This window comes from Mustela lutreola, chromosome 13 (assembly GCF_030435805.1).
Source record: "Mustela lutreola isolate mMusLut2 chromosome 13, mMusLut2.pri, whole genome shotgun sequence".
Classification (NCBI taxonomy): domain Eukaryota; kingdom Metazoa; phylum Chordata; class Mammalia; order Carnivora; family Mustelidae; genus Mustela; species Mustela lutreola.
This window is the reverse complement of record NC_081302.1, coordinates 14,674,071-14,695,778: the sequence shown is the minus strand read 5'-3', so window position 1 is coordinate 14,695,778 and position 21,708 is coordinate 14,674,071. Positions and strand designations below refer to the sequence as shown.

At 44.7% G+C, this 21,708-nt stretch overlaps 1 protein-coding gene across 6 annotated transcripts in view; it reads right to left on the bottom strand.

Annotated features, from left to right (window-relative positions):
- The window catches only part of DZIP1 (DAZ interacting zinc finger protein 1), a 51,415-nt gene that overhangs the window by 25,968 nt on the left and 3,739 nt on the right, over nucleotides 1–21,708 (bottom strand). For all 6 annotated transcript variants that reach the window (XM_059144812.1, XM_059144815.1, XM_059144817.1 and 3 more), the window contains 5 exons: nucleotides 14,843–14,927; nucleotides 12,052–12,176; nucleotides 9,787–9,948; nucleotides 5,749–5,886; nucleotides 3,998–4,060 (listed from right to left, as the gene is read on the bottom strand). In XM_059144812.1, coding sequence (XP_059000795.1) covers nucleotides 3,998–4,060; nucleotides 5,749–5,886; nucleotides 9,787–9,948; nucleotides 12,052–12,176; nucleotides 14,843–14,927 — 573 coding nt within the window. The remainder of the gene's footprint in view (nucleotides 1–3,997; nucleotides 4,061–5,748; nucleotides 5,887–9,786; nucleotides 9,949–12,051; nucleotides 12,177–14,842; nucleotides 14,928–21,708) is intronic.

The following is a 21,708-nucleotide window of genomic DNA, read 5'->3' as shown; positions in this document are numbered from 1 at the left end:
GCCAGAGGGCCACTGAACCGACGGTTCCCACGCCGGTCTGGGACACCCGAGGCTTTAAAGGAGCCAGAACTGAACACCAAGCCCTATTCATCTGGAAGCCCGAATTCTGTCCCTAAGTACCAATGCTAGAAGACGCCTTGAAGGATTAGGGTAGAACGTCAGACAATAAGGACAGTGGTTCAAACCGTGGAAATCATCGGGGAATCTAGTGCCCCCACCCCCCCCCCCCGTAATACACACGCCCCACCTGAGACTGAATCAGGATCCCGGGCAGTGAAACTGGGGTGTGTGTTCTGGCAAAGAGCCACTGGTCGTTCTGAAGCCTGTCCCAGGTTGGGAACTACCACCTTAGAACCTCTCCAGGGGACGCCACGTTTCCCCAGAAAAGCAACGGCTGAGTTGTCACTGCCTGTTCGTTCCCCTTGCGAGCTGGCTCAGTGCGTGACAGAGGAGCAACGCGACGAGGCTGACAAGCAGGACCCCGAGTTTAGGAGGTTCAAACCTGCAGTTATCCCCACAGACGACTCTTTGAACCTGGCTCTTCCAGACCAGACCCTACACGCAGCATTTCTCCACCCAGAAAAGCAAGGTTGAACGCTGCCCTTGCGGGCCGACTAGCCACCCTCCGTGTGGATTCCGCAAATATTTAATGAACGCCAATCATATGTTGGGTAGTTAGTCGTACCCAAAATACAACAGAGAACGAAATACACGGAGCCCCTTCTGCACGGGGCTAGGGATCCGGCTGGAGACACACACAGTAAACAAGTGACTACATCATCAAAGAACCACATGAGACCATGTGGTGGGACCCGTGAGGGAGGTGGCTACCTACTTCCATGGCGTCGGGTGACCTGGAAGCCAAGGGCAGAAGGGGCTGTGGCAGAGAGAATTCTACACGGCCCTCAAGTCTGCACCCCCAGAGCACATGCCCTGTATAATCCCTTTCCCTTGGCGGAGTTAACGAACTGAGTGTTCACGCCGCTCTCCACCAAATTCATAGCTTGAAGCCCTAATCCCCTACATGGTGGTTTTAGGAGGCGGGGCCTTTGGGGGGTGATTAGGTTTGGATGAATTAGGGTAGGGTCCTCATGATGGGATTAGTGCTCTTAGAAGAAACCAGGGGGCAGGCTTTCCTTTTCTCCCTGCCCCTGAAGACACAGAGGACAGCCATCGGCCACAGGGATCTCACCAGGAGGTGAACTGCCCAGCACCTTGACCGCGCCACTTCCCGGCCTCCAGAGCGGTGAGAAAGAAATGTCCGTTGTTTAAAGCCACCAGCGTGCGCAGACCAAGACATGGGCTGGCTGGGATCAAAGATGTGCTCCAACAGCACAATACGGCAAGCGTGCGCAAGGGACTTGACAGATGGAATCGAAGTCCCTTGTCCGCTGACTCTGAGTTCAGGAAAAGAAAGATCGTCCTATGTAGGCAGGTCTCATTCAGGCCAGCCTCTCTCCTGCTGGCCGTCACGAAGTCAACAGCCAGGTACTGAGCTGTGGAGCTAAGGGTCCTGATCCTACGGTGAGCCTGAAGGAGCCACATGTTGCCTATAACCTGCCCAGGCTTGGTTTGACCCTGAGACCTGGATGAGAACACAGCCAGTCGGACACCCCGAATGCAGCTGTGAGACCCCGAGCACAGGACCCAGACAGGCACCCGGGTGACATGGATACTGTGAGATAACCAGCTGCTGGGAATGTGCGACACCCACAGAGCAGCCATACAGAGGGAAGGAGCCAGGCGCGTGGAGAGCAGATGGAAGGAAAGCCCAGCAGCAAAACCCCTGGTGGAAAAAGAAAAAGGTCAGCATGTTCTCGAAGTGACCAGAAGGCTCTCTTTTTTTTTAAGATTATTTATTTATTTATTTGAGAGAGAGACAGTGAGAGAGAGCATGAGCGAGGAGAAGGTCAGAGAGAGAAGCAGACTCCCCATGGAGCTGGGAGCCCGATGTGGGACTCGATCCTGGGACTCCAGGATCATGACCTGAGCTAAAGGCAGTCGTTCAACCAACTGAGCCACCCAGGAGCCCCCAGAAGGCTCTTGTAGGCAGAAAGAGTTAGGTCCAGAGAGAAGATCGGGATGGCCGGCTGCCAGAGGGACTCTTCTGCTCTCTGGAGAGCAAACTGGGAAAGGGGTAGGTTGGAACTGGGATACCAGTTGCGGGGGCCTTTTAGAAAGGGCAGGGGCTCGGTGGAAGGGAAGAGCAACGGAAAGGAAGTGGGCAGAAGGACACGGATGCGACACACACGGAAGGCCCTGCTGACGGCTGGGAGCCAGGCACTGACGGGCAGATGGGGCTCACGGCGGGCACCGATCGCCCCGACCAAGATGACACTGGACAAAGATGACATCTGAGACCTGTTAAACTCAGGAAGCCCGGAGATACCAGGTCCAAAGCTGGCTAGCCCCTCCGCAGCTGAGGGTGGTTTAGGCTAGAGAAATGAACAGGGGCCCTACACCCACACACACCTTACATCACCACACGAACTCTCTGCTCCATCCCTAGAGCCCCAGACTATGAGAAATACATGCCTGTTCTTTGTCAGCGACCTGGTCTACCGTATTATGTCATAGCAGCCAAACAGGCTAAGACACAGGGGACACAAAGGGCTACAAAATACATACAGAGTGATAAAAGAAACAGAAGTTTTCCTATCCTAAAATCTCAAATGAAAGTACTTTAGGTTTTCTGCACCAGCGTGAAGACTTCCCCATTTAGATCTATGTTACTCTAGGCTGAAAAGCAGTGTTATCATCAAACTGTTTTCATTAAAATGATTTTAACATGCACAATCCCTGCTTTGCTTAAAAAGTATCAAGATGGCTACCCTAAAAGATGGAAAAGTCAGAAACGATGTGTTCAACAAGGAAGGAATCACTAAATAACTTACGAAACATCCTTAAGAGCCTTCTCCAGCCATTAAAACATCACGATTTTACCTGTGATCTCTCTCTGTCAAATAAATAAATAAAATCTTAAAAAAAAAAAAAATCACGATTTTGATGACTATTTTATTTATTTATTTATTTATTTATTTATTTTTTTTTTTTTAAAGATTTTATTTATTTATTTGACAGAGAGGAATCACAAGCAGATGGAGAGGCAGGCAGAGAGAGAGAGAGGGAAGCAGGCTCTCTGCTGAGCAGAGAGCCCGATGCGGGACTCGATCCCAGGACTCTGAGATCATGACCTGAGCTGAAGGCAGCGGCTCAACCCACTGAGCCACCCAGGCGCCCCTTGATGACTATTTTAAAACAGGAGAATGTTTGTGATATATTAAGCAAAAAGCATGTAAAGTTATAAGGCATGATTCCAGATTTGTAATACTATGCGTATGGGTTTCCATATTACAGAAACACAATATTTACGGCATAGAACACAGACTGAAAAAAATTATAACAAAGTCGTGCCAGGGATTATTGAATTTTAAGTAATTTTATTTTTTATTTTTATTTTTTATTTATTTATTTTTAAAAATATTTTATTTATTTATTTGAGAGACAGACAGTGAGAGAGAGCATGAGCGAGGAGAAGGTCAGAGAGAGAAGCAGACTCCCTGTGGAGATGGGAGCCCGATGTGGGACTCGATCCCGGGACTCCGGGATCATGACCTGAGCCGAAAGCAGTCGTCCAACCAACTGAGCCACCCAGGCATCCCTTAAGTAATTTTATTTTTTAAAAGATATATTTATTTGAGAAAGAGAGAGAGAACGAGCAGGGGGAGAGGCAGACTTCCCCCAACCCCCCCATGCGGGGCTTGATCCCAGGACCCTGAGATCATGATGGAAGCCGGAGGCAGATGCTTAACCGACCGAGCCACCCAGACACCCCGAATTATTAAATATTTTATAATTAAATTATAAAATTTAAATTTTGCTACACATTTCTCCACAAAGTCTATGAAGCAGACAAAGACTACCTTTGTGGTAGAGAAATAATATATATTCTTTTCAAAAATGACCCACTGACAGACCATTGCCTTCTCAATCTTACCCGACCCTTCTCTTTCTTGTGTTCTTGATGAAGAGCTTGAACTCGCGCGGTCCACTTGCTTTCCTACAACACAGGAAAACCAGAGGAATTCACGTGCAGCCGCAGCAGTAAAATCCACTTGAAATGCAAGTTTTTGGTGGGTCCTATGGAACCCAGTTACCTCCTTGGAGACATTGTAGAGGCATTTTTTTTTTTTTTAAACTACAAAGACTCAAAAATGTTTAAACACATTTGCACTTGGTTTTCATCTTAAACTCTATGGCAAGGGTCTGCAAACATTTTCTGCTAAGGGGCTATTAGGACAACTTTAGGCTCTGGGGAGTCACATAACTCGATCTTTACTACTAGCAGTAGGAGAACATCCATAGGTAATACACAGTGGGCATGGCTGTGCTCCAAAAAAATTACTTTCAAGAATACGCGCTCTTGTGCCAGTTTGAGGAGCTAAGAGACAAGACCGAGGTTTCTGAGGCCTGCAGTTCTGATCTGACACCAGAGCTCACAGGAAGGAAATGAGAAATGTAGGCAGGATCTTGGGATTTCATAACTGGGTCCTTCAATTCCTGAGACCAGCTGGTGGGGAGCAACTATCAACAGCTCAGTAGGGGACATGATTCCTGGTCTATTACCATGTCCCAGGGACGTCACTGCCGTGGCCCGCGAGGGGAGGTCTAGGGGACGTGCTCTGCCCTGAGCCGGAGAAAAGCCAACTTAACAGTGGGGAGTCCCCCCCGCAATGGGTATGTGAGCAGGTCCCGCCTGGGGGACTACAGACAGGCAATCACCCAGAGTCCGAGAGAACACTCTGGAAGAGGTGTCCCCCAGCTGAAGGAGTCAGCCAGAGGTCCTGAAACTCCAAGAAGGGCATGACAGAGAAAGCCACAAGGGCCAAAGCAAAACCCAGAAAGCCGTGTTTGGGGAGCCATGAGCTCTCATGTCTGGTGCAGCGGGGACCTTCAGGTAAAGCCAAGAATGGTGGGGGATGGCGCAGGGTCCAGATCCTCAGGGACTCTGACGACCGGTTAAGGATTCCAGACTTGGAAGGATAAGACGGGACAGTGACGCGGTCAGCCTGGCTGCAGGATGGAAGGTGGACTGCGGGGAGGGAGGCAAGACATGGGCGGCAAAGTATGCAACAGGAGCAGTAGTCCGTATTTCAAAAACACACTTCCTCTTTTAAAAATGTTACTGGTTTTTGTTTGTTTGGGTTTTTTCTTGTCTTGTTTTGTTTTTTAGCAAAATCCTGAATTCCTAAACTTGGATCTCTGTTTACTTCCTGGTAAAAAACAATGTTCCCCTAAACTAGTATGACCAAAATTGCCAAGCTGGTTATGGAGGGCCACTATAATTAACTTTGATAAATGAAAAAGACCACCAGTACACCAACGTAGCCTTATATTTAAGCTCTAAAAATTAAGTTGGTGCTTCAGCGTGTCTTTCTGTGCCTTTTGAAAGTGAGACCTACATCTGAAATATGAAAAATAAACTCTTAAGGTAATCCCAAACAATTCAGGGTGCTACCATATTAGCAAAAAAGGCAACAATTTTGCCAACAGTTCTAGATCTACATCGATTAGTCAATCAACAAGCATCTAATGAACTCCCATTATTAGGTATCCGGAAACAAGAAGAAAAGAGTCAGCTTCATGGCCACTGACAGACAAATCCCTTTTCTGTAGGTAAGGCCTGCTGTACACTGCTTCACTAATTAAAATCAGGCCCTCCGGCAGTGACTACCCGCGGGTACATACCTGGCTGTCAAGAAACTGCATCACATTTTGGAAATCTTGGGGATACTGAGGACGTTCTTCTTTAAATTCATGGGCATCCTTTAACGTGCCTATGTTGGACTTGATCTGCATGTTGGACTTCTGGATTTCTGACAGTTGCTAGAAAATAAGATACAAACCGACTGGTATGGATGTTTGTACTTTTGTAAGATGGAAACAGAGAGTGAAATTGGGGAGCAATGGAGCCACTGTGAAATCTGCCTGTCCTACTGGAGGCTCCCTGTGCTTCTCCTACTTCTCTCACCTAATGGCTTTCCAGTGTTCTCGCCACTGCCTTCCAGTTTTCCAACAGAACGTGTATGGGGTGAAAAAGGGAAAGGAAAATCCCAACTTTCTAATCTTGTACCAGGGGTCTTACATCTTCTGATGCGCACATAACGGATGCCAGGAACAGAGGAACTGGGGGCAGCTGCTTCTCACGATAACTGGGTGCCAAGGCCAGCCTCATTCAGCAGCTGAGAATCCGTGAGGGACGTAGGGTTTTTTATTCTTTCTTTCACTTGTTATGTTATTCCCCAGGTCACCAGCGGTAAAAACCCCCAGAAAAGCCACAAAAGGTAACATGTTAACTGAAAAACTAAAAGGGTGGGGAACATAGCTTTCCTGCCTAACTCTGGGCTGAACACAGCAACTTCTTTTCAAACGGTACAGCAGGAAACGGGGGGTGGGGGTGACTTTTCACTGGAGGAACCTGACAGACACTACCTCAGCCAGGTGACCAAGGTCAACACTAACAATCACATATCATGAGGAGAGTGGTCTGATGTGATGAAAACTGTATTTTAGCTCTGAGGATTTCATTCCTCAAACCCATAAGCCCAGTGTAGGCATGAGAAGACTATGGGATAAATTCTCGTAGAGAGAATCCTCCTGACAAGTACTCCTCAAAACTGCCCAGGTCACCGAAAACAAGTCAGAGACACTACCCCAGATAGGAGCCCAAAGGGACGGGACAACTACATATCAGGCAGCATCCCGGATAGGATCCTGGAACAGAAAAGTGACAGCACCTAAAAGCTCAAGAAGCTGGACCGAAATACGGAGTTTGGCTAATACTACTCTATCAATACGGGTTCCTCAACTAAACAAATGGGCCACACTCATTTAGGATGCCAGTAGTATGGACAACTGTGTACAGGGGTAGGCCAGGAGGATTTCTAAGACATCATCTGTACTCTGTACTCAATTTTTCTGTCACTACTCTAAAAATGGAGCTTATTGTAAATAATAATATTAAAAACCAACTATAGCTGAAAAAGGCCAACACCCACAAGTGGTCCCCTGATGAACAGACAGAGGAAATGTGACACGCATGCGATGGGACATCAGGTGGCAATAACAAAGGCATGACACGGTGGGACAGAGACGTCCCTTCCTCCTGACGCAGATGAGGCTTGAAAACATGGCACTAACTGGGAGCAGCTGCTCACAAAACCTCACATATTATATGCTTCAATTCAAAGGAAACGCCCAAAATAGGCAGATCTGCAGAGGTAGAAAGTAGATGTGTGGTCGCCAGGAACTTGCCGGAGGGAGTGCTAGTGGGCGCAGGGTTGCTCCCCGGGAGTGATGAAATACTCTGAAAGGATTGTGAGGGTGGCTGCACAACTCTGGGAACATACTAGAAACCACAGAACTGTATACTTGAAGTAGGTGAGTTTTATGGTCTATACGTTAAACCTCAATAAAGCTGTTTTTTTACCCAAAAAAAGTAGGAGTGGTAAAAATAAAAGTCCCATGTTGGACAAAGTCCCGACCCACTATTTTCCTGGGGGCAGAACCATGGAGGGACTTTCAGGCAAAAGAACTCTAATTAGCAGCTTATCATAAGGGAAAAAAACGAGTCTGGCCTTGATGCAGATGTGAGAAGCCAGTTTTTTCTTTTTGAGGGGGTAAGGGGGGAAGAGAAAGACTCTTAAGCAGGCCCCGCTGTGCCCAGTGGGGCCCAAAGTAGGACTCAATCTCACAACCCTGAAATCATGACCTGCGCCAAAATCACAAGTCAGACGTTTAACCGACTGAGCCCCTTAGGCGCCCCTGAGAAGGGAGTCTTAAACTGACTGGTACCGCAATCCACCAGTGGGTGATGCGGCACCCCACTTTGAGCCACAGTTAGGAGTGCAGCAGGGGCCCCCGAGGCATGCGTGGGAGAAGAAACCACGGACAGAGAAATGACTGCCTCAGAGCCCTGATGCTCAGGACCAGCAACAGGCAAGAACAGCTGATCCAACGGGAAGTTGCCTGAAGGAAGCCCTACAAAAAAAAAAGACACAATGTGCCATCCACTTTTATCTCCCCTCAGCTTTTAAACTGGCAAATTACAACTTAGAGAAAAATGGAAAGGACAGTATAATGAACACCCATTTCAATTGTTAACATTTTGCCACATCTGCTTTATAAAGATATGACGGGGTTGGCAGGATTTTTCTGTCAAGAGCGGAACAGTGTTCCGGCTTCGGGAGACACACAAGGTCTTGGTCATGACCACCCAGTCTATGGGCCCCGCACAAAAGCACAAGGGACAAAATGTAAGGGAACATGTGCGGTTGGGTGCCAATAAAACTTTATTTGTGGACATGGAAATGGGAACTTCATGTAATTTTTGTGTCGTGAAATACTCTTATGACTCTTTCCAACCATCTAGAAATATTAAAACCTTTCTTAGCTCGCTGGCCATACAAAAATGGGTGGCACGCCAGACTCAGCTCACAGATCGTGGTTTGCCAACCTCCGTGCCAAAGTTCCAGGTGTTTTTAGAGAAGGCCCTCCTTAGCATATTCCAAAAATACCCCTCCATTTTAGTTTACAAAGCTTGTCCCCTAGAGGGAGCTCAAGGATCTTGTTTTCTTTCCCCAAGGGTGACTCATGACTGAGCTGCCCATCCAGTTCAAGTTATTCTTAGAGGGAAGGCAATGGCCACTGTCACAGAGTTAGAGGTCCCAGCCCAGCAAGGCGTGTGACCAGGGCAGTGTGGACCAAGGTCGCTCCCACAGGGGATGAAGGCCCAGCAAGGCGTGTCTCTGTCTATGCGTGTGACCAGGGCAGTGTGGACCAAGGTCGCTCCCACAGGGGATGAAGGCCCAGCAAGGCGTGTCTCTCTCTATGCGTGTGACCAGGGCAGTGTGGACCAAGGTTGCTCCCACAGGGGATGAAGGCTCATTTAGCCACATCCTGCTTGTTCAGACCTCCGGTCCTCCTCACTGACCAGGCTGGAGATCTGGAAGGGAACTGGTAAGAGGTTCTACTTCTGTTCTTTCTGGGTTGGCTTCCACAATGGTGACCTGTGTCAGCCTTTCTAGAAAGTTCCTTCGGAACTTTGAAAGCTTCAAAACTCACGGAAGGGTTTATGGTTTATGGCTATCTAAACCTCACCAGCTAAGAAAAGAGAGACCCTGTTCTATGATCTGACCAAAGGTACTAAATGTATGAAGTGTTCTTTTTTTAAGATTTTTTTTTTTAACTTTTGGGACACCTGCATGGCTCAGTCAGTTCAGCATCTGCCTTCGGCTCAGGTCATGACCCCAGGGTCCTGAGATTAAGTCCCACATGGGGTTCCTTGCTTAGCAGGGGGCCTACTTCTCCCTTTGCTCTTCCACTCCCCCTGCTTCAACTCTCTCTATCTCTCTAACAAATACATAAAATCTTTAAGAAAAATCTTTATTTTTAAGTAGTATCTCCCCCCAACGTGGGGCTTGAGCTCGCAACCCTGAGATCAAGAGTCCACACCCCAGTGACTGAGTCAGCCAGCTGCCCCTCAAATGTACCAAGTGTTCTGCACACGCATTTGGGGCCAAAGTTCCCACTCTCAAAGACAACTTCGCTGACTTGCTCTGTCTTCTGTGTGTCTCGGGCTCCCTCACCACTCTCAGGAAGAGGGGTGTCTGGGCACAATGAAGCAATTTCTAGATCTGCTGGCCATAATACCATTCTAACACCACCTCTCAAGGCAACAACCCTACCCCTACCGATATTGTGAGGACTTTTTGGCTTAATACTTACATATTCTAATGCTGAATTCTTGGAAGTCAATTCTTTAAACTCCTTCATAAACATTTCCTTGACTTTTTCCATTTCACCAACCAGTTTCTCCTTTTCTTCTTCCTTCCATCTATCAAATAACTTGAGAAATTCTTCCTCTTTTGTTTTTTGCATTTCATATTCCTGAAATTATTTTAATGCATGGCTTTAAAAGTTCTGATATGAAGCAAATACGTAAAATTTTAAGTAAATGGACACACCTTCACCTCCAGTGTGGCAGCTAATATTGTGTGTATCATTTAGGTTTGCAATCGCACTTCCTATCCTGGCCATGTGCACAGTGATTTTTTCTAAACCAAAAACAGCACACAGCATCCTTCTGTCCTTATATCTCTTAAAGTACAAACACAGATGTACAAAGTCTCAAGAGTAGAGTTCTGTGATCTATGAATTTGCATAGCAGATATGCAATAATATGTAAAATGTAAACATACTTTAAAAGAAAATGTCTATTGAGCAGAGGAACCACTCTCAAGACTGTATCCATTTAGAGAGAATAGCCACATTGCATCGCGCGAAAACACAAATTCATATTTATACAAGCTAAATTCAAGGTCTAGTCAATCAACCTTTGATTTCTCAATGACTTAAAACTTTTTGGCTTTTTACCTAACTGGGGACTTAACATGATAATTAAACTCAGTCTGACATAGACAACACTGTACGCAACGACCCCAGAACATACCATCTTGCTAAATGCACATGGAAGATTCGCCAGGATAGACCATACATTAGGTCATAAAAGATTCTCAGTAAATTCTAAAAGACTGAAATCATGCTCAGTGTATTCCCAACCATGACAGAATGAAGCCAGAAATTAATAACAGAAGAAAAACTGGAAAATTCATGAATACTTGAAAATTAAACACTGTATTCTTAGGCAACCAATGGGCCAAAGAAAAACTCAGTAGGACAAGTAGAAAATATTTTGAGATGAATAAAAATCAAAACACAACATACTGAAAATAAAAAAAAAGAAGCTAAAGCAGTGCCCAGAGGGAAATTTATAGCTGTAAATACCTACGTTAAAAAAAGAGAGTGGGATCTCAAGAGACAATGAAGGTTATTATACAATATTCAGGAGACCAATCATCAAGAAGATAAAAGAATTGTAAATATTTATATGTCCAATATTGCAGCACCAAATTTATAAGGCATATACTAACAAAAGAAAAATGAGATATAAACAGCAACATGGTAATCATAGAGGACTTTAATACTCCTTAGGCGATCCAAACACAAAATCAACAAGGAAGCACAGATCTGAATAACGCTACATACAAAATGGACCCAACAGACATACATTATCCAACAGCAGCAGAATTCACATTAACATGGAACAGGATAGATTACACGCTAGGTCACAAAACAAGTCTTACCAAACTCAAGAAGACTAAAATTATGTCAAGTATCTTTTCTGACCACAATGGTATGAAACTAGAAATCAGTAACAGAAGGAAAACTGGAACAATTACAGATACATGGAAATTAAACAATACACTCCTGAACAACCAATGGATCAAAGAAGGAATCAAAAGTGATGTCAAAAATATCTCGAGATAAACGAAAATGGAAACACAACGTACCAAAATGTACAAGGTGCAGCAAAAGCAGTTCTAAGAGGAAAGTTTACAGCTAAAAATGCCTACGGCAAGAAAAAAAAGAAAGATCTCAAATAAACAATCTAACTTCACACCTCAAGATCTAGGGAAAAAAAATTAATCTCAAAGTTAGCAGAAGGAATTATAAAGATTAGAGCATAAATAATAAAATAAAGAATAGAAAAACAATAGGAAAGATGAACAAAACTGAGAGTTGGTTTTTTTTTTTGAAAAGATAAACAAAACTGACAAACCTTTAGCTACACAAACCGAAAAAGGACTCAGGCAAATTATAAAGGAAAGAAGAGACATTACAACCGACACTACAGAATTACAAAGGATGGTAATAATCTACTGCATACAGTTGCATGCCAACAAATTGGACAGTCTCAAAGAAATGGATAAATGCCTAGAAACAGGCAACCTAACAAGACTGAATCATGAGAAGAATAGGAAATCTGAACAGACCAATAATGAGTCAGGACACTGAATCATTAATCAAACACCTCCCAACAAAGAAAAGCCCGGGACCAGAGGACTTCACTTGTGAATTCCATCAAACGTTTCAAAGGAACTCATACGGGTCCTTCCCAACATCCCACCGGTTCAGGACTCAGTACCCTACCTTGGAGAACCTGACGGCGTGGGCGTGCTGGGCAGCCTCCAGCTGAGACCTGGTGAGCTGCAGCTGCTCCTTGAGCATGTCAATCTCACTCTGGAGCTTATCAGTCTGTGCTTTTTTCTTATACTCTGTTGCAACAGAAACATGCAGTTAAAATACCACCTCTTCAGAAACCTAGCTGAAAACTTATGGGGTACAGCCTCATTGATAAGATAAAGACAAAGGAAAGTGCTCTGACTTGGGCTACTACTACTTTTTCATGCCACGTGAGCCAATTTTTGCTCGTGAGTGTTTACTTGCAGCCCTTCACCTTATGGGGCGCCAAATTACTTGTAGCAGATTATTTCAGCCACTGTGTTGGATTATCCTCTAGAGACAGTGTGAGAGCCCATTCAGGGTAAGCTAATGGTAACAAAGAATAATCCTGAGCTCTTCTTGGAGGTGCCAGTCTCAAGAGAAGAGAAGCCAATAGCTTCCACTACAGGTAGTGCCATATTGGAAGTCTCTAAGGTCACTGTCCTTCTGGCTCCCACCACACACTCTCCTGAGAACCCCATCGGTGCTAAGACAAGCAGAGGCTGGTATTCAGAATGCAAATTGGGGCCATATGCTGTCCACAGGGCCAAAACGAGGTACCAAAAGGTTGTAAAAGGAAGCAACAAGTGAAGGGAAGGTACTTATTATGTACATGTACTTACATGAAGATGTGCACATGACTGAATGGATATACATGTGTCTGTGAGTGTAGACATGAAAGGTATGGAAACCAAAGTAGAAAGTCAGAATCTCAAAGATGACCTGAAGAAATAATACTCATTTCAGAGTCTGAACCACTCTCTGAAACGAGTATGAGATAGAATAAGATACTGAAACAGAAGAGAAAGAAGGTCAGTTTCACACTGAAGAATGGTAGTTTAATTAAAATACTTAATCTTCCCAATTTCTCCAATACACTGCTAAACTCTTATCAGGAGTCCAGGACTTACTAATGGAATTTTCCGCTGTTGGTATTGTTTATACAAAGCTTAGCTATTTCCTAAATAAATCTCTTTGTCTGAAATAGGCAGGAATGGCCCAAAAGGAGACTAGAGCAAGCACTTAGGAACAAGCTAGCAGCACACACATTTAGATGCTAAAAGCATTTAAGACCATAATGAGAATTTCTGTGGGTTACCAGTCTACAGGCAGTCAGCAGAATGCTTTGCTCAAGGAGAAATGAGGCCTGGCATTTATTTTACCTTAAGAACGTTTATTCCTGGATAAGCCACAGAACCCCTGCCCTCTCTTGCTTCTTTAATTTCCCCTCTATACATAGTTAATTCACGTCAAGGACCCAAACACACTTTCATATCTCCCACATCAATGGAAACAAAAATTCTCCCTTGGTTCCACATTTCCCTCTAGACAATGCTCATGTCTCTTGCTGTCCCTCCCAGCAAATGTTACTGACCACCTGCTCACCTGACTCTCAGCTCGGCTCACTCCCTCTGGGCTTCTGTCCCCACCAATCCACTGAAGCTGCTATGTCAAGGTCAGCAGCAGCTGTCGCAACAGCAATAACCAATCCTTGGTCCTCAACTCACTCTGTGCTTCAGGAACTTTCAATAAACTGACCACTGCCTCGCTCTTGAAACCCATGTTTCCCTTGGTTTCCATGACAACACACTCCCAGCTTTCCCTCCTCCCTCTGTTAACTACTCCTCACCGCCCTCAGCTGTGCTTCCTGAGCTCCCCACGTTGGGAGAGCCTGAGGGCTGGCCCTCGACTGTCTTCCCTTTCCTATCTAGGTGAGCTCCTCCAGACCAGCTTTGCAGCCTGGGCCTCTCCCTTGACCTCCAGACCCCCCACCTCCCCACTTGGATGGCGATCGTATGTGTGACTCGAGTTCACCCTGACCAACACCAACTCTCATTCGCCTTCCTTCCTCAATCTGCTTCCGCCCCTAGATCCCCATCTGAGTCAACACCGCCGCCATTCACCCAAACATCTAGGACAAAACCCCAGGACTGTCTTTCTTTATCTCTTGCTCTCATGCCTCTGCACTCTCTTTGTGGAACAGGTCCTCTCCATCTTCACGTCTCTGGTCTCCCTGGTACTGTCCCAGTCCCACTGCCATGTCACTCGCCTGGGCTACTCTGGCAGCCCCCTCACTCTTTCACCTGCTTCCACCACAGCCTATGCTTTCCACCAGGAGCTATTCACACTCCTGGCCAGCCTGGGGCGGGGTAAGGATGCGGGGTGTTAATCCACAAGGTCCCACGTGACCCAGTCTCCTCCCCGCCCCCAACGCCCCGCCCCCTACTGTCTTGCTCCCTCTACTTCACTAACCTTCTATCTGTTCCTCAAACGTGCCTGTGCCACCTCTCCCTCATCCCCACCCCCCACCCCAACCACAGTCGTCGCTCCCTTTGCCTGGGATACCCATTTTCCAGATTTTCCCCAGGCTGGGCCCCTCCGCATCATTCTGCCTGCGATCAGCTAGCATATCCTCAGGGACGCCTTTGCCAACCACCCCAGCCCATCCTCCTGCTATTTTCTTTGTTGCATCTGCCACATCTGCAAAGAACCACTTGTTTATTTGTGTGAGTGCGTCTCCTCCGCCCCTCCTGACAGACCCCAGGCCTGGTGCCATGCACCGCACCTAGTCGGGGCTCAAGCGTTCCTTAACAAATGAACAAAGACTATAATACTTTCTTGTCAAAGATGTGCAAAGCTGCGCTGGACCACGTCTCCCTGGAAAAAGGAACAGGGACCCGAAGGAAAACCGATCTTTGAGGCTGAGCCTGTGACTTACCGAGGTGAGAATCTTCGGGGTGGCGCCGCTGAATGTGACTTTGTAGGAAAGCTTGGTTCATAAAGGCCTTGTCACAGAAATGGCACTGAAAAGGAGAGAGCAGCGAATCCCAGGGTCAGTCACCAGTGTCCTCCCACCTACGTTCCATTAAAATTGGAGTCCCTGGGGCATCTGGGTGGCTCAGTGGGTTAAAGCCTCTGCCTTTGGCTCAGGTCATGATCCCAGGGTCCTGGGATCGAGCCCCACATCGGGCTCTGCTCAGCGGGGAGCCTGCTTCCCTTCCACTCTCTCTGCCTGCCTCTCTGCCTACTTGTGATCTCCGTCTGTCAAATGAATAAATAAAATCTTAAAAAAAAAAATTGGGGTCCCTAAAGCACCAGCTCTGGGGAATTTTCTACCCCCGTAGGGATATGTAAAAGCAGGACTAAAAGGACAACTGTAAACCGGGGTGTTGTCCCCAAACAGTGAAAACTATCTCTGGGCAGCCACGGTGGCCCAACCCAGTGCTTCCAGGAAGCCGGGTTGAGGCTCCCATTAGACAGGTGCTTCCTAGCCGGTCACCAACTTGCTCGGGACACTCCAACCATGCCGATCTTCTCTCTGTCCCTCAAGCAGGTCAACTTCAGCCTCTGCCTGAATCTTCCCCAGACCTTCCCCGCTGGCTCCTTCTTGACCCTCCCTGAAGCATCTTCCACACGGGGGAGGAATGGCGCGACCTCTACCAGACCCTCGCGGCCGGTCCTCCTGCCAGTCACCGTCCCAACCCGCTGTCTTATTTTCAACATTGCACATCTCACCGATTACTATTTCCACATGTACACACTTCACGTGTTTATGGTCTCCTGCCCAATGCCTCTGGGTTCCAGAACATCCTATTCCTGACGCCATGAGCTCTTGTCGATCTTACTCATAGCATTATCCCCAGCCCAGCATTAATAAATGACTGAACACATGCTTAGAAATGTTTAGCTTCCTAAATACATTTTACTGGGGGGAAAAAAATCAGTGCTACCAATATCTCCATTTTCCACTTTAACACTGATTCAAATTTTAAGCAAAAACTCAACTTGTGGGGCGCCTCGGTGGCTCAGTGGGTTAAGCCGCTGCCTTCAGCTCAAGTCATGATCTCAGGGTCCTGGGATCGAGCCCCACATCGAGCTCTTTGCACAGCAGGGAGCCTGCTTCCTCCTCTCTCTCTGCCTGCCTCTCTGACTGCTTGTGATCTCTCTCTGTCAAATAAATAAATAAATCTTAAAAAAAAAAAAAAAAAAACCTCAACTTGTTTCATCGTACCTGTATTACTCTGAATTAAACCGTGAATATTAAATATTTTTATTTCTTAGTATTTCAGAGTCTATCTCTAAAAGGGATTTCTTTTTACACGTCATAATAGTATTACTCCACCTTTTAAAATGTGAAAATTATGGGCACCTGGGTGGTTAAGTGGGTTAAGCCTCTTCCTTTGGCTCCGGTCATGGTCTCGGGGCCTTGAGATCAAGCCCTGAATCTGGCTCTCTACTCAGCAGGGAGCCTGCTTCTCCCTCTCTTTCTGCCTGCCTCTCTGCTTACTTGTGATCTCTCCCTGTCAAATAAGTAAATGAAATCTTTAAAAAAATATAAATAAAATGTGAAAGTTAATTCCTTAATGTCAACACATTAATAATATTATTTTTCTCCAATATTTCACATACTGCCTTAAGAACAAAAACGTTGCAGTGTTTTGTTTTGAATCAGGATCCACATAAGGCCATATCCTGCAATGGCTCATCATGTCTCTCAACTCTCTTTTGATCTAGAAGTTGACCCTCCATCTCTCTTTTTCCCTGCAATTTGCTTGCCAAAGAAACTGAACATGTGTCCTATGGAGTTTCTCCCAGTCTGGATTCTGCAGTTTCATCTCCAATGTGCTATTAACCTATTCTATTCGCACACAGTGTTGCCTTACTCTGAATCAGGAAACCTACATGGCAAGCTCTGATTCTCTTTCCCAGAAAACCCCCAGGATGCCCTATTTCCTGGCATCGTGTTTCAGGGAACCTTGAACGTATCTTTCCAGCCTTCTCTGCTGATGATGAGTGCTTGAGTTTCCTCACAATACTTTAGGGACTGTCCTCCTGACTCAGGGGTCAGTGTGGGCTCTAACGTTGTGCACAACCCTGGAGAAAGGAAAGGATGAAGAAACCTAAAATATGGGGCTTTTAATTTCTGAAAATGGAAAATAGGTATTTTAACTATTTGAGTAATACAGAAAAGCCAGGGTAAGAAGGGGTTCCTACTCCCAAAAAAAGAAGCCTGACATTGTGACTGCATCAAGATGAAAAACTTCTGGGGTGCCTGGGTGGCTCAGTCCATTAAGGGTCTCCCTTTGACTCAGATTATGATCCCAGGGTTCTGGGATTGAGCTTCATGTTGGGGCTCTCTGTTCAGTGGGGATTCTGATTCTCCCTCTCCCCTGCACCTTCCCCTCACTCATGCTCTCTCTGCACGCTGTCTTTCTCTCAAGTAAATAAATAAAATCTTTAAAGTAAAAATAAAATTAAAAAATGATGAACTTTCATATGACAAAAACATCAAAACAAAGTTAGAAGACTTTCAGTTTGAACAACTTGAAAGTTGCCATTCCATACTAACAATAAGTAAAAAGCTGAACAGACTAAAAAATCAACAACTCTTCTTGGATCCATAAGAGGAGAAGACACCGGGCAAACCACCACCTGCAAGCTTGCAGAGACAGACATTGTACTGGAAGTCGTTGTTAATGTAATACAGCAAGAAAAGGAAATAACAAATACAAAGAAAAAAAAAAATACAGCCTAGGAAGGAAGACACAGAATTTTCTTTGTTTGCAGATAACACTAATGTATATAGAAAATCCAAAAGAATTGACCAAAAAAAACCCTTAGAACTAATAACAAAGTATACTACAAGTTGTAGGATATAATGTTAATATACTAAAGCCAACTTTCGTATATTCCAGTAATGAAAAATTGGAATTTGAGATTAAAAACACACTACCATTTACATTAACACCCCCCAAAATGAGTACTTAGGTATGAATCCAACAAAATATGTACATGATCTATATGAGGAAAGCTTCAAAGTTCTGAAGAACAAATCAAAGAAGAACTAAATAAATGAATATCCATGTTCATGGATAAGAAGACTCAATATTGTCAATAATTCTCCCTAGTTTGATCTTTAGATTCAAAGCAATCCCAATCCAAATCCCAGCAAGTGATTTGTGAATAGCAGCAAATTCATTCTGAAGTTTGCTAAAAAAACCCAGAATAGTCAACACGGAATTGGAGGAGAACGACAAAGTTGAAGGACTGACGTTTCTCAACTTTAAGACTCACTACTTAAAACAACAGTAATCAAGACAGTGTAGTACTAGCTAGAGAACAGACGAACAGATCAATGGAGGAGAAGAGAGAGCCCGGAGACAAACCCTTGTGAATATCACCTGATCTTGGACAAAGGAGAGAAAACAATACAATGGTTTGTTTGAAACTACAAAGATAGTTTCTTCAACAATGGTGCTGGAACAACTGGACATCCACACGCAAAAAATAAAATAAAATAAAATAAAAAAAGGAACATCAGCACAGTCTTCACATCCTTCCCAAAATCTAACTCAAAATGGATCACAAACCTAAATGTAAAATGTGAAACTACAAAACTCCTAAAAATCAACATAGGTGAAAACCTAGATGACCTTGGTGATTTTTTAAAATTTTTATTGTTTTTTAAAGATTTTATTAATTTATGAGAAAGAGAAAGAGATGGATAAAGAGTGTGTGCAGGAGCAGGGGGAGGGAGGGGCAGGCGGAGGGAGAAGCAGGCTCCCTGCTGAGCAGGTTGGTGGTGGGGAGGTGCATGGGGAATGAATTAGGTCACAGCATTATCAGAGGCATATTTTAAAGTATGTCTCTCTGACTGCAAAATGCATGCTTTTGCTACCCCCAACATTCATCTCCAACTCCAAAACACTGAAAAACTGCAAGGAGGATCAGAAATTCACTGGCAGATTCCCAAATCGGCCTGGCGTGCCAAAGCATGGAGAGGAATCTAAGTCTTCCCATTATGAGAACAAAAGTTCTTCTTAGAATGAGTCTAAGTCCTGTTATGACCCATTGGTATTTTTAATTTTTTTTTTAAGGATTTTATTTATTTATTTGACAGAGATCACAAGTAGGCAGAGAGGCAGGCAAAGAGAGAGTAGGAAGCAGGCTCCATGCCCGATGCGGGGTACAATCCCCGGACCCTGACATCATGACCTGAGCCGAAGGCAGAGGTTTAACCCGCTGAGCCACCCAGGCGCCCCAGTATTTCTAAATTTTTAATTAAAAAAATAATTTGATAGACAGGTCATTGGTACGCACTAGCCTTTACCCATGGCCACAAGACTTCCCCAGCTGTTAGTGGTCTCTTATTTAAACACAATTTAATGACTGAGGGGAAGGTCCAATAGCTATTTCAACAAAACCAATCGCATTTCTGCAAATTTTATCATAAGCCAAATATCCCCAAACACAGGAACCTGAAGTTAAAATAATTGTAACACCTTAGAACCCAAGGCTAGTTTATGCGTCAACTTTTCTTAGCAGCAGTCTTGACTTCCCCTCCCGGAGTCAAGCACAGCAACAATATTCAGCTCCCAGGAAAGATGTAAAGATTTGCAGAGATCACAGGGAGCCATGGTTCATTACCAAGAGAGATCCGCATGCACGTGTCAGATGCCGTTTCCTCAGACCTCCTCATGCCACACATGCATTAACTCATGGAATTCTCAGAATAGCCCTAAAAGGTATCCCTACCACCAACGTTCTAATTTTCCAGATGAGGAAACGGAGGTTCAGGACTTGCATGGTGGAATACGTTGGATTTAAATCCACGAAGTCTAACTCTAGGACTGTCACCCTACAGGGCTTAACTGCTCAAAGACACCATCTAGAGCCCCCCAAAGCAGCAGAGTGTATTTATACTACACGGAGTAGGAAAAAGTGGTCTGGTCTCCTCTACTTTTTCATGGTCACACCTGGCACGCGATACACTTGACATTGTCATTCAGGGACTCTGCTGAGTGGCCGAGCAGACAGGTGTCACTCCATAAAAATCAGCCATTACCTTTATTTATGCATCTCATTCACACTTGAAAATCTTTACTAACGACTATTGCTACGGTAACTAAAAGAATGAAAAAACGTTCATAAATCTTAAAATGTCTGTATGTTATAGGTTTTAACATTTCACGGATTATGGCCAAAGCTAAAATTTTTTTTTAAGATTCATTTATATATTTGAGGGAAAAAGAGAGAGAGAGAGAGCGTGCGTGTGCTCACGCAGGCTGGAGAATCTCAAGCAGACTCCCCACCCAGTGAAGAGCCTGATGCAGGACTCAATTTTAAGATCCCGGAGATCATGACCAGAGCCGAAACCAAGAGTATGGTGCTCAACCAACTGAGCCACTCTAGCGCCCCAAGCTGAACTATTTTTAACGTCTAAACAGAATCCATTCCATTCATTGTATAATAAATATATTTATTAAAGGCCATATCAACACTATTTGTAAATAAATTTATGAAACAAATAGGCAATGAGCAACATCAGTTGTTATTTGAGGGTTATACCTCAGGGCTGTGTACCCAAGGCTAACCACTAAGGCTTTCTAATGATATTCTCTTCTAACTGTTCACCTATTTTTTTTTTAAGGATTTTATTTATTTATTTGACAGAGAGAGAAAGCGGGTGCACAAGCAGAGGCAGCAGCAGGCAGAGGGAGTGGGAGAAACAGGCTTTCCACTGAGCAAGGAGCCAAATGCCGAACTCGATCCCAGGACCCTGGGATCACCACCTGAGCCGAGAGCAGCCACTTAATGGACTGAACCACTCAGGTGTCACAACTGTTCGCGTATTTTAAGTATACTTCTCCCAAGGCTTCTATGGGTTAGCCCTAAGCACTAAGAACCACACCATTATCTATGCCTACGGCCAGTCTTCCGCAATCACTCACACCATTAATACCTAAGCCTACTGAGGCTTTTTATTTATTTATTTTTTAATAAACTCTACACCCACCATGGGGCTGAAACTCATGACCCCAAGATCATGAGTCCCACACTCTACCAACTGAACCAGCCAGGCGTCCAACTCACTGAGACCTTTTAACTCATATTTAGCCAAAGTCACTATAGTGTCAGGGAATGAAATCAATCTTGTCCGCCTGTTGCTTACTTTAATATCTTTTTTTTTTTTTTAAGATTTTTATTTATTTATTTGACAGAGAGAAATCACAAGTAGGCAGAGAGGCAGGCAGAGAGAGAGAGAGGAGGAAGCAGGCTCCCTGCTGAGCAGAGAGCCCAATGCGGGACTCGATCCCAGGACCCTGAGATCATGACCTGAGCCGAAGGCAGCGGCTTAACCACTGAGCCACCCAGGCGCCCGCTTACTTTAATATCTTTACCAAAGATATCTTTAACAAACATTGTTGATTAAAAAAAGTACATTGATTTTTGTTATACTAAAAATTACAATATTTATTTGAGCTCAATGTCTAACCCATAATAGAGAGTAAAGGCAGAAAAGCAGGAGGTTTTACTCTTTTAAATCCTGTTGTTTTAGTAATAAAATATATTTTAAATACTACCCATTCAATCAAAACACACTGTTGTCTTATATCACTAATATTGTTATAGTAGGCAGTGTTCTTGTTCTTAGGAAATATACACACTGAAATATTCAGGAGTCTGAAACTCACTGTCAAATTGTTAAAAATAATAGTATGTACACAGATACTGAGTAAATACAGCAAAGGTGGCAAATGTTCATAACCGGAGAATTTGGGTGAGGGGTTTAGGAAGTTCCCT